At 41.0% G+C, this 12,158-nt stretch overlaps 1 protein-coding gene across 6 annotated transcripts in view; it reads right to left on the bottom strand.

Annotated features, from left to right (window-relative positions):
- QTGAL (queuosine-tRNA galactosyltransferase) overlaps nucleotides 1-12,158 on the bottom strand; it is a 129,693-nt gene that overhangs the window by 10,553 nt on the left and 106,982 nt on the right. For 4 of the 6 annotated variants that reach the window (XR_012589968.1, XM_074607998.1, XM_074607995.1 and 1 more), the window contains 2 exons: nucleotides 10,115-10,250; nucleotides 310-378 (listed from right to left, as the gene is read on the bottom strand). Coding sequence is in view for 5 of the 6 variants with exons in the window: in XM_074607998.1 (XP_074464099.1) it covers nucleotides 310-378; nucleotides 10,115-10,250 (205 nt within the window). In the remaining variant the exon portion in view is untranslated. Of the gene's footprint in view, nucleotides 1-309; nucleotides 379-5,659; nucleotides 5,792-10,114; nucleotides 10,251-12,158 lie in introns of those variants that run through there. The other 2 variants (XM_074607996.1, XM_074607997.1) reach the window with 2 other exon arrangements.

Raw genomic sequence — 12,158 nt, 5'->3', positions numbered from 1 at the left:
TTTATCCATCATGATCCAGATTTTAGTCCCACTTAAAGAGAAAAAACTGTCAGTGAAGACTATGTTCTGTCACATCACCAGAATCCTTTCAGAGGGTGTATCTGCTTTTGTCTTTCTGCACTGACCTCAGTCAGCGCGAGGTCCATGGTTCACACTCCAGGACCAGTCCCCAGCTCTCTCGCTGCTGTCCCGGCCTCCTTACCAGAACGACTTGCTACACAATATTTAAAAGCAGTGATGTATTCTTTCATCACATTTCCCAGAACACTCCCAGATCACAGTGAAGAACACAACAGTACTTTAACTAACCTCAGATTCTTCATACGTGTAGAATCCTTTTGTTATTTTCTTTTCATCAACATCACAAAATGCTGTTACCTGGCAAAACAGAAGCAGAGCATCAGAGCATTTCAACCCCACTCCTTGCTACCAGCAGATAATTCCCCTGTAGTGCATCCATGTAAGTAATGCCACAGGCATGCGAATGGGCACGGGAACAGGACAATGCACCCTTGTCCTCCTATGGAGCTTAAAAATTTAATAGATCCTTTCCGGGTACATCTTAAGGAGACGGGCAAATTTTGCAGTTGCCTTATGAGGACATTGTTTTTAAGAACGTGAGAAGGGGTGATCTGAGCTACTGCCTGCGTAAGAGAAAACATCAACTTCATCCTCAGGGACACACGTAACCTAAAATCAGCGACTCGCCTCCTCATTTTGGCACTTCCACTAAACACCCAAGAATCTATAATCCAAACCTGCCTCTTTCCGCCCACCGCAAGCACATCATCTGCCACCAGACCCCCAGTACAGCAGTGCTGCACCATCGCTTCGGATGCTCCGGTAACGCTGGCCTCAACACGCCAAGTCTGGGAATTCCTATGGCTTTAGACTTTGTGCTTTTCAACTGAAAAGTTCAGCTGATATGGTGTTTGAACACATGTAATTACTGCTTCATTTGGGTTATTCTTCCTGTAGTTACGGAAACATTATTTGCAGCCCTAGTTGCCAAATATTTCGGATGGTTTTTTATTTGCATTCCTCAAATATGCAGGCATACGAAATGCCTGCAATCCAAAATACACAGTGGCCTCATTTTTGAACCATTAGGCTGGCACTAAGATTTTGAAAGACTTTTTAAGATATACGTAGCTATGTTTTCCTGTGACTTCCCTTGGATCTACTCATATTTTCTACACAGAACTCTTACGCTGAAGCAGAACAGTTAGGAGAGTTAAGGTCTTGCAGGAATCAATTGTTCTGGTGAAAGCTGGGTAGCAGTTTTCCAATCTTTTTAATTGTTGCATTAAAAATTGATTAACAACACTTACTGCCAAGAAAATCTGAAAAGCCAAACAGCTGCTTATTAATTTATTAAGTTAGAGAAGGCTGCAAAAAGCTGGCTTGCTTTCCGTGCCTACAAAACTCTCTCGCACATTTTGCTCCGGCCATTGAGGTTTTTTTCTTTTACCTAAAGTGACCTCACTCCGTTGAGGCAGAGGAAAACACCGACACAAGAGCGCCGGTGTCATAACACTGCACTTTTGCGTTTTTTATTGCTATTTCACTCCCCACATGCCACCTTTACAGCCCGAGGGCAAAGCTGCAGGGGAACAGAACTGCGTCGCAGGGCGATGGCCAGGGAGAGCTGCACTCTCTTCCAACATAGAAGGTGTTTCTACATCAAAAATACTCGGGAGAGATTTCTGCTATCCAATGGAACAGTTTTCTCTCCAAATCCTTAAATCCCATAATATCAGTTCTTCCATTAAACATCAATGGAAAGAGAATACAAAAAAAGCCCACCAAGGGACTACAAATACGGCGAACACCACCACCGTACAAAGTCAACGTGGAAAATACAGTTTATAAACTGTGGGGTGGGCAGCGACAGTCCCTGGAACCACTTAGAGGTCGACAGTCATACCTGGGAAATAGGTTGCTTGAAAACAGGCACCAAAAGAAATACGAACAGAACATTAAGGAAACATTAAATTTTCACTTTGAGTAAAGGAACCACAATTACAGGCCTGCAGATCCAGGCTTTTGCTTTGGAGGATCCTGATGCCGGGATCGAACTAAGGACACTTCCCCCTGTTTGAGGTGTTATAATGGAAATGGAAAGAAAGGAGGGAATTCGGGGCAGTACTAGGAAGTTCCTAGACATTGTACGAGGTCTTTGTGGCTGGTGCAGGCTGGGTGAGGCAGCAGCAAACCCAAACAGCTCCTTCAAAGACTAAGAACCAGGACCCTTCTTAGGCTTTCTTTTTTCTCTTAAACACAAGTTCATCCACTTTACATCCCTGGCCCTGTTCCCACGACCACTGGAATGCTTTATTGTGGTTGAAATAATCAGATGGTGTGGACTGAGCACAGTAAACTGTATCCCCAAGATTTCCTCTACCCATCTTATTTATATGTGTACAGACACACACGTATATAAATATGTCTATATAAGAAGGGAAGCAAGCAGAAGCCACTGTGCGAAGAGGGGTTACTCAGCTGTATCATTTTCATTCTGTGTTAACCACCTGTAAATTCTCCCATATTCTGCAAATCTCAGTTCCACCACTGATGTTTTAGTGTCCTAGAAGCTGTGATCATTATGAACAAAATTTCACAGGATGTGTCTTCACTGTCAACCCAACAGAGTTCTGGGAATACATACATTGCCTTACCTTCCAATAATCAAAGCTATTTTTTCAGCTGCTTATACGCCTATAGATTTTAAAAACCAACAAAAAACACCAAAACTTTTGACACAAGGTAAAGCGAAATTCTGCCTACACTTTAATGTCAGTCACCGAGAATCCAGCTGGGAGGTCTGTGCTGGACCTGTCACCCTGTTCACCTGCACATGTCGTAATACAGTTAACAGAAACCCCCGACCGCTGCAGATTTCTTCTGAACATGAATGGCGCTAGAGAACCAAAGACAGTTCTTGTATCACTAGATTACCAATAAATGTAACGCTTCCTCTCGTCCTGTGCCGTAACTCGTACTATTGTGTCCAGAAAATTCTGCACGCTGCCTTTGCCAGAGTGACGGCCCAGCACACGACGCTCCTGGTAACGGCGCTGGGGGATAACACAGGTCACCCTGTGACAAACTGCTCTTGGAAGATGGAAATGACTCTAAGCCTTTTTTGCGTTACCACTGAGGTACCTCCATGTGCAATTTTCAATGGGTTCAGCCAGCTTAAATCTGGTATTTACAGTATTATAAACCAGGTCAGACTTGAATGGGCAATTTTGCTGCCAGACCGTACACCATGTGGGTGGCCAAAACGTTAAGTCAACTCTTTTTCTGACACACACTATTTATTTTCCAATTAAAGAAAATCTATGTCTGGAGTCTAAATACAGGACTTACGCAGAGTTGTTTATCCTATAAGGAGAACTCAAGGCATCAGGCTTGAATGAGTTATTCACTTTATACTATTAGGATAAACCCAGAGTTACCTATTTATTTTCCTTCATTAATGGGCTTCTTTCTTGTATCTTTTATGAAAACCATCTATCCGTCCATGAACTCGTGTCTCCCAGGGAGGCACCTATGAATTATAAAGCTATAAAACAGTCTCAAGGTAGGTTTTTTCCCCTCCTTCTAGCAGAACGGCTCTTTTGCAGTGCCCCTGGCGATTTGACACCATTGAAGCTTCCAGAGTCCTCAGATCACACTTCAGTTTGAAGAAAATATAGAAATGATTACTTATTTTTTTTTTTAATATCACTTGTATGGAAATCTGCACAATTGCAAAACAAAGAAAGACGACTGCTATTTCAGCTGAAGATTGGAAGACACAGCTAGTTATCTGTTATATACAAGCTACACAATTACTGTAACTGATTTTTATAAATATGGATTGCAACATACATTAACAACGGTGTAAGGGAAAAAGGAGAAATAGTTTTCTCCCTCATAAGAGAAAGTTTATGTGGCTCAAAAGATAAGATATTCACTCAAAAAAAATCCCTGCTAGGGGAAGACATGTTTGAGGGAGATAAAAGCACTTCTCTGGCTGGTTCTTTTTAATAAACACAGCCGCTGTGCGAAGGACACGTGGGCTGGGACTATCAGACCTGCCTGGGTAAAGGAGATGAATGGGCAGCAGATTCATCCCACTCCAAACGTACAACCTCACCAGCCAGTACCGGTGGGCTCGGGGGGCAACGGGAATTATCTAGAGTTTGAGCTGCGCTGCTATTACACAATTAATAGTTTGTTTCATACTTGACTTGTTTACTGCCTTGCTGGCTGCTGCAGAGGATGTTTCCTTACCCTTCCCATTCCACTCACATTTCCTAATGGAAAAACTGAAATATTTCGTCAACCTAATAACCTCCTTTGATGGTCAATGATCTTCATAGGATATTATTCCCTCATCTTATTTTCACCTGTGGTCTGCTTTAGGTCTGTAATGGTCATTTACAGAAAGCAACAAAACATAATCACAGCAAATTCTCAAGATCTGGTCCCACTGGAAGGGTACAAGGGGCAAGTTTTACAAGGGAGAGTGAATAACTTCACAGAGCATCCTAGAACAAACGGACGACCCTTTCGATAAATGGTCACCTGCACGTTGTCTCCTCCCCCCCCCCCCATTACATCAATTGGTCTCATAAAATTTGTCTTTACAGAAGACAACCTGCAAACTCTCCACAAAATCCTCTATGAGCAGATCTTTCCTACTGCATTCTCTCCACATCTCATGCAATCCTTCATCCATTTTAAACTTCTAGTGACCCTGTTGATTCTTCTATTTGTAATTCTTTCATTCAAACTCATATAAAGCCTCGGAAACATGTTAATATACATCTCCACAAAAGTTAAATCAATTTTGGCCATTCATGTCAAAACAAAGTAACCGAATGCATTATAATGCAAGTTTAAATAGATACAGTTAATGGCAAACAGAACAAGAGACATGCAGGGGCATAAGCATCATGAGCAGAACCATGAATCTAGCAAGCAAATCTGAATCCGAGGGATTTTCAGAATCGGGGTGCTGCTTTTATTTCACCTCTTAAGCGTCAAAGCCATGACAGAAGCTGTGGGTACCTTTAAATTGCACGCACATATTTCAGGACACCATTTAAAGACACTATTCCATTGAAGACAGCAGCATCTTCCGTCTTTGCACATACACATAACAGAGTTGCTCAAGAGAATTTTAATGCCAGAATCCAACATGCAAAATAAGCTTCTAAACATTGTACATCCACAGTTTCCCTCATTGCATACAACACACAACTGCCTTTATACGTAACAGTGTGGGAACTAGCTGCAAGTGTCCCATTTCTCCCCAGCAGATAACGACATTAGTCACGCCAGTAACTTCTCAAGCGTGCCTGCCTCCGTCCTGACAAAACGGACCGGCAAAAGCACGTCTTCCCCAATGGAAGCAGCAGGGAGATTTCCCTGCCATATTTCAGCATAAAGTATTTGCTTAGTCCAAAATGAAGCCTCTGTCTTACCGATGTCATTTTAGGAGGCTTTATACCTGGATTTAACCGAAGCTTTCAAACGTCATCTCTCTCTCCTCCTTCTGTACGCTCTCTTTTAACTCGCTTTCACGCTGTTATTCCATCTTTCGCTCCACAGTCAAGGTGGGTGTAATATTCTTACCTGTATTTATGTTTCTTTGCTTTTGGCATGTCCCCACTTCAGTCTCTCACACTGCCATTCATATAATTTAGAACAGATAAAATCCTACAAAACTTAAACATTTCTCGCTTTTTTGAGTGAGCTGAAGGAGCACAGCTGAAGCACGTGGATTAGTGATGTTGCCCTTAGGAAAAGGTGAAGAGAAACGAACAGATGATTTTAAATGGTTAATGAGCTAGGGAAAAGGGTGTACAAAATACTTCCTTGAAGCTTTCAAGTCTGCCACTGGCAGATCGGGTTGTCATAGAGAAACTTGATGGGCTGGCTCCGTACTAGTGCTGTTTCCATGCCGCTAATTAGCTGATGCTTATTTGGGCCTTTCCCCCTCCTTTTCTGTTCGCTACTCGAGCACTATTTTCAGCCATCGGAAATGACACAAAATGTTAATGCTGAAGTTCTCCTTTTAGCTAAAGTTTGACAGAGAATAAAAGAGCAGACAAGACAGCTCAGAAACCCTCCAGGCATATGTAGCATCCCAAAAACATTTGGTTTCCATCTTCAGCTGCAAATTATAGACAAGACGGATGTGTTTTAAACAAAAAAAGGTCTGTTCGACTTCATTCTTGCAGAAATGCTAATACTGAACCACTGTCAACTGTGTGAATCAAGAAGGGGACAGCCAGGAAACAGAATTTCCCTAAGAATACTGAGATCCCGGTAATTAATTCATAAAAAACCTACTAGTTGAATAATTTTTTTCTTGTGTTGCTGTTTAGCAAAAATACCGAGCCTTGGATTTTTGCCTGAACTCTTTGGAGACAAAGCATTATTTTAATATTCACCATACAGATGTCTGAAGGAAAAGAGAGACTATTGCTTAGGTGTCCTCTTTTCCTATGGCCGTAATTCCAATGCAGACTGTTTTCCAAACAGGCTGAAGTAATAATTTGTCAGTGAGTATGAACACACACAGACTGCTGCTTCCTGGAATTGCCAAAATATTGTTTCCTAAGAAACAACGCTATTCGGCATGCAGCGCATTTATACTTTCCAAACATCCTAAAAAAAACTAGTCAGTGTAAGAAATACAACTGCTTTGTTTATCAGGTTCTAAAAATACTAGAAACATTCTTTTTTTAAAAAAGTCATTTTCTTAAATGGCCTAAGCTTGACAGTTCAAACTAATTCTCTTCCTGAAGATTTAGTAGAGTTTAGGTTTTCTTCCACAATTACAAAATAATACAGGCTGTATGTAACAGGAGTTTTCGGGGGGTTATAATTTATTCGAGGAGTACGCGTCCCCAGTTTTCTACAGGTCCTTAGTGCCAATTTAGAAAACAACCCCGCTGTGACTCCACACTCCAACCGAGATCGGTCTCCTGACATCTAAGGAAATTCTCAATCTCAATAAAAGGATGCGGCAACAGTGAAACAGAGCATGGGGGAAATTTTCAAGAGTTTGAACTGACTTAAAGTATAAAAACAACAGAAATTAACTTCAGACAGTTAAATTATAGAGCTCAGTTAAATTAAACAGCTTATTTTGTCAATTTTACCTGCATTTCAAAGCGTATTACGTCTTTTAAGATCACATTGGTTTTACACAACTGGACCTTCAGCGGAGAAAATGGTAATTGTATTGATGCAATACATCATATTTCGTCTTAAGGGGCTTTTGGAATTGTATTTTAAAGGTGTCTATTTTACATACTTGATGAATTCATATGCCAGGGCCTCCATTTACAAGACAACACTAGATTCTACTTGTAGATTCAAAATGATACTGAATCTCTAGTGTTCTCATAATTAACAGAATATATGAAAGCTTAAATCTTACTAAGGTATTCTTTAACGGGTGAGACAGGAAAAGTACTTTATTGTTTTTAGGGCTGGAAAGGGCGAAGCAACAACTATTTACAACCTTTGTTCATATGGGATTTTAGAGTCTTTGGCAGGAGTTGAAGATTACTCACAAAATACCTGAAGGATTTTTGAGGAAAAGTATAACACGGAGTTTAACTAGCCTGCTTTTACTGTTATTAATTTTGAATAAAATGAAAACTGCCACAAATTACCTACTGCAAATTTTATGAATTTATTTCCTGAAACTCCAGCAGCATAATCCTTTGATTAGCACTCGGAGAAGTGAGATGGTTTAACTTCGACAGTCTTTTGCCAATGACTTACTATGAAACATTGGGATATCATTTAAGCTTCAGTTCTGCCTGAGATGGATGGACTTGGGATCTCACTTTTGGAAAAGCTAGGAGGTTACAATGGCAATCATAATGAGCCTGAACAACTCCATAAAACTAGTGCTTTAAGCCCCACAGATAGCTAATTTCTGATGAAATTAGTGTTATCTAAAAGCCAGGCCTCTACTCTCACTTCAGACGATACAAGTCACTTTCTGAAGCTATTTATCCTCATTGGTTTTTGAGGAAACATTTGCATACGCTTGAGAAAACATGTCAGACAGTGGATAAAGTTTGATTAGTCTATATCAGGTATTAAGGATGAGACTGCGACTGCATTTTAGCAGTAGTTTTTTGCAGTACATTTGCAAAATGAGTCATACTTGGCATGTGCAATTGCATCTGGCTTGTGAGCTTGCTAAATGCGTCTGCTATAGTATCTTGTAATTAATGGGTTAATGCTCAATGCAATATTTCAATATCAAACTAAAGCATATTGGAATATGTGCAACTGTAACCTTGACAGAAGCAAAATAGTATCACGGCCTGCAACGCTGCCAAAGCAAACGTTATAGAAAGGTCAGCTGGAAAGAACGGCAAGATCCAGTTAATTAGAACCACGCTGTCAGTGCTGGCATACTGGGGAATGAAGGTCGGTCTTACTGAAGGAGAGGTAAACTCTTGGTCCTTTGGCAGAAAAATGGCAAATAAAAACCAATATTATTTTTCTCTTGCCCCTTTTATTGCCTCTGCAGTGATGTCTTCAAAATCTCATTGTGTTTGCTGAACAGGATGTGAAGTCCTGAATGAGTCACCTACAGAAGTAGGTGGCAAACGCAACCCAAAGCTAGAGAGGTATTCTATCTTCATCTCAATCTCCATTTTGGTTTGGCACAAAAAAAGCTAAAAATCAAAACAAAACCAGAAATCCAACACCTAAGATGGTGAGACGCTGCTACAAAAACAAAGTCTATTTTTTCTGTAACATGTCAAAAATCCCTGCTTGCGTAGTAGTACTCCCAGACCAGCTGCCATCTCTGCCCCTGGAACTCATTTTCTAATTCTCATAATTTTGTGGACAGAAGAGTGCAATGGTTGCTAGTAAGTTAGTGGAATTCACAAAGTGCTTCGCAAAACACTAATAAAAGAGAACATTTTCATAAACCCCCCAAAGACACGCACACAATGCACTGCATGACCGAGACAACGCAACATATTTAATGGATGGTTCCGTCCTCTCAGAATGAAGTAACTGATTGGGGACACACAGCATTTAATCTTCTTTATTCCTACAGTTCACCCACTGCCACAGGAGGGCAACAAAAGAGGGATGGCATTGGAGTATCAAATTCAGGTTCAATTCTTGTGTTGTGTGTTTACTGTGTGAGCGTCTCCCATGTCTATTCAGTAATTTCGACTACGGGAATGCAAATTTCCTCTGTTTTCTTTTTATATGTGTGTGGTCTGAGGGCCACTACATTAATCAGATTTTTATATATATATATATTTGTCATTTTGTCTTCCCATCCATATTTTTAAGAAAAGAAAACACATTTGGTAATAAAATGAATGTTCTGTGGCTCTTTATAAGAAACAGCCATCTGACATTAGCCCTGAAGCCTTTATCTAACAAAAAGTTATTACGCAGAAGAAAATGCTATAAAAGTAAGGTATTTAAACCCTCGGACAAATCTCTCCTGAGAAATATCTGCCATTGCCAAATACAAGTAACCTCCACATTTTCAATTGATTGCAAATTGAATTAGATAGTCATGTACAACAGTCCCTACTCGCCTGCTCACCCCGCAGCCCACCCCTGGTTTTAAACAATCCAGCTTTTCAAAAGGGAGTTACAGTACAACTGCCCCTCAGAATACAAACCAGGCTGCTCAGCATCTGACAGGGACCGGTCCAGCATCCACTTAGGAACTGGGCAAATATTATACATGTACGAATAATCCTGCACAAGGCAGTTTAGTTTTCTACCATCCAAATAAAGAGTTATTCTACTCACCTGGGGTCCCGGCCTACTACAATGGTAGTTACGCAGTGGTGGGCCATAAACAGTTATATAGTGTGTCTAACCTGGTACCATGCTCAGTCACCAGCAAGCAAGAACATGGGCATTTTAAGAGAGACATACATTATGCAGAATATTAAGAATTCCCCCAGTTTATATTAATCATCAACGAGTACTCTGGGTTCACAATATCTTACGAGAACTTTGCTACATTATGTTCGAAGCAGCAAGGAGGCACAGGAAGAGAAGAAAGCGGGTTTGTACAGATGTTACCCAACTCTTACTAGCTCACCTTTTTCCGATTAGCTGGTGACAAGCTTCTGTAGAGCTTCTTGCCTTGCTTGCCAGCGTTCCAAATGGTGAATGATGTCCAGGAGCTCAGGACTCTTTCTTCAAGAAACCTGACTCGATGATTCCAGATGGTTCCCCTGGAGAGTTAGAAAAAGGGTGGATTTTGACACCTAAAACTTTTAGCATTATTATATACCGATATGTGTATGTATGTAGACACATACACATAAAACTGACCAAACTCATTCAACACATGATACAAAAAATCACAGGAAAACATTATAACAGAGATTTCCTAGGGAAATGTAAACTGTTGCTTGGAAAAAAGGAATTCTGTGGAAGAGCTCAGACAAAAATCGTTAGGATAGATTTGAAACTGTAGCTAAACCACTATTATTTTCAAGAACCCTGGTAGAAGATCACAAGAAGATGAAAAACAGTGGCTATGGGCATCGAATTCAGTACCGACAGCTGCAACTGCCCACTGATACACCGTTCGCCCATACCCATACTCGCCATATAACCCTGCAGTGCATACAGGTGAACTATCTCCTAAATCTAAGATGACCTCTTCATGTTCCATCTGGCCATGCATTCATTCTCCTTTGTCAATGCCACATTGAGATCTCACAAATTCACTACCTCAATCAACCCAAACATACAGCCCAATGCTACAATGAAAGTCCATATTCGGCTCAACTCTTCAACAAGTCAGTTTTCAACGCTCTAGATCAGGGGACACCTGTACAGCAACAAACGGTCGCTGAACTGCAAAGTCACACGCCACACTGAAACTACCGCCTGTTACACACCATTCACGCTTGTGAATGTGGACACACACACACTTTAGACCAAATAAAAGTTATTTCATTTTAAAGAATCATAGAATAGAACACCAGGTTGGAAGGGACCTCAAGGATCATCTGGTCCAACCTTTCTTGGCAAAAGCACGCTCTAGACAAGATGGCCCAGCACCCTGTCCAGCTGAACCCTGTAAGTGTCCAACGTTGGGGAATTCACCACTTCCCTGGGGAGATTCTTCCAATGGCTGATTGTTCTCATTGGGAAAAATTTTCCTCTTGGGTCCAATTGGAATCTCCCAGGAGTAACTTGTACCCATGACCCCTCGTCTTTTCCATGTGACTCCTCGTAAAAAGGGAGTCTCCATCTTCTCTGTAGCCACCCTTTAAATACTGGAACACGGTGATAAGGTCTCCCCTAAGCCTTCTTTTCTCAAGGCTGAACAAACCCAGGTCTCTCAGCTTCTCCTCCTATGGCAGGCTTCCCAGTCCTTGGATCATCTTGGTGGCCCTTCCCAGGACCCTCTCCAGCCTGTCCACACCTTTTTTGGATAGCGGGGACCCAACCTGAACACAGAATTCCAGATGCGGCCTGACAAGCGCTGAGTAGAGTGGGATAATGACTTCGTCATCTCTGCTGGTGATGCCCTTGTTGAGCAATTTTTTTTAAAGTGATATGCTTCATAAAGCTTCTTAAAATATGCTTTAGAAGAAAAGAAAGCTGGCAGATGCCTGTGTGAAATTACACCTTTATGTCTTCATATTTGTAATAAGTTCCACAATATAATTTAAGCCAAGTGGTTGAGGTAAAAAACTGTGAGACTAATACCAATGAATGAACCACTTGGCTTTGGAAACAGTGACAAGGGAACACCTGACATCTTTAAAATCTGAAGACTGGATGAGATCTGCAATAAGTTCAAGATATATTCTTGGAAAGAGGGGACAACTTCAAGGAAAGCATTTCAATTCATGGCCCACTCATCCCAACTGCATGAATTAATTCACTTTGACAGCTACAACTTGTGTGTGTGCGTGAGCACATTTCCTATCACTTTCAATTGCTTTTACAACAGCAATTCCCACCACATAACATAATATTTAAGACTACAGCATTTACAATGGTTTAACCAAAACTGCCTGCTGTTAAGAACACCTGGTTTGTGTCCAGGGTTCATTTAATATTCATTAACTAGGAACGTATCTTAATAAAGAGTTTTCTCGATGCAATAAATTGATTTCCTC

This window comes from Larus michahellis, chromosome 14, assembly GCF_964199755.1.
Source record: "Larus michahellis chromosome 14, bLarMic1.1, whole genome shotgun sequence".
NCBI classification, from domain to species: Eukaryota; Metazoa; Chordata; class Aves; order Charadriiformes; family Laridae; genus Larus; species Larus michahellis.
This window is presented reverse-complemented; position numbering and strand designations above follow the sequence as displayed.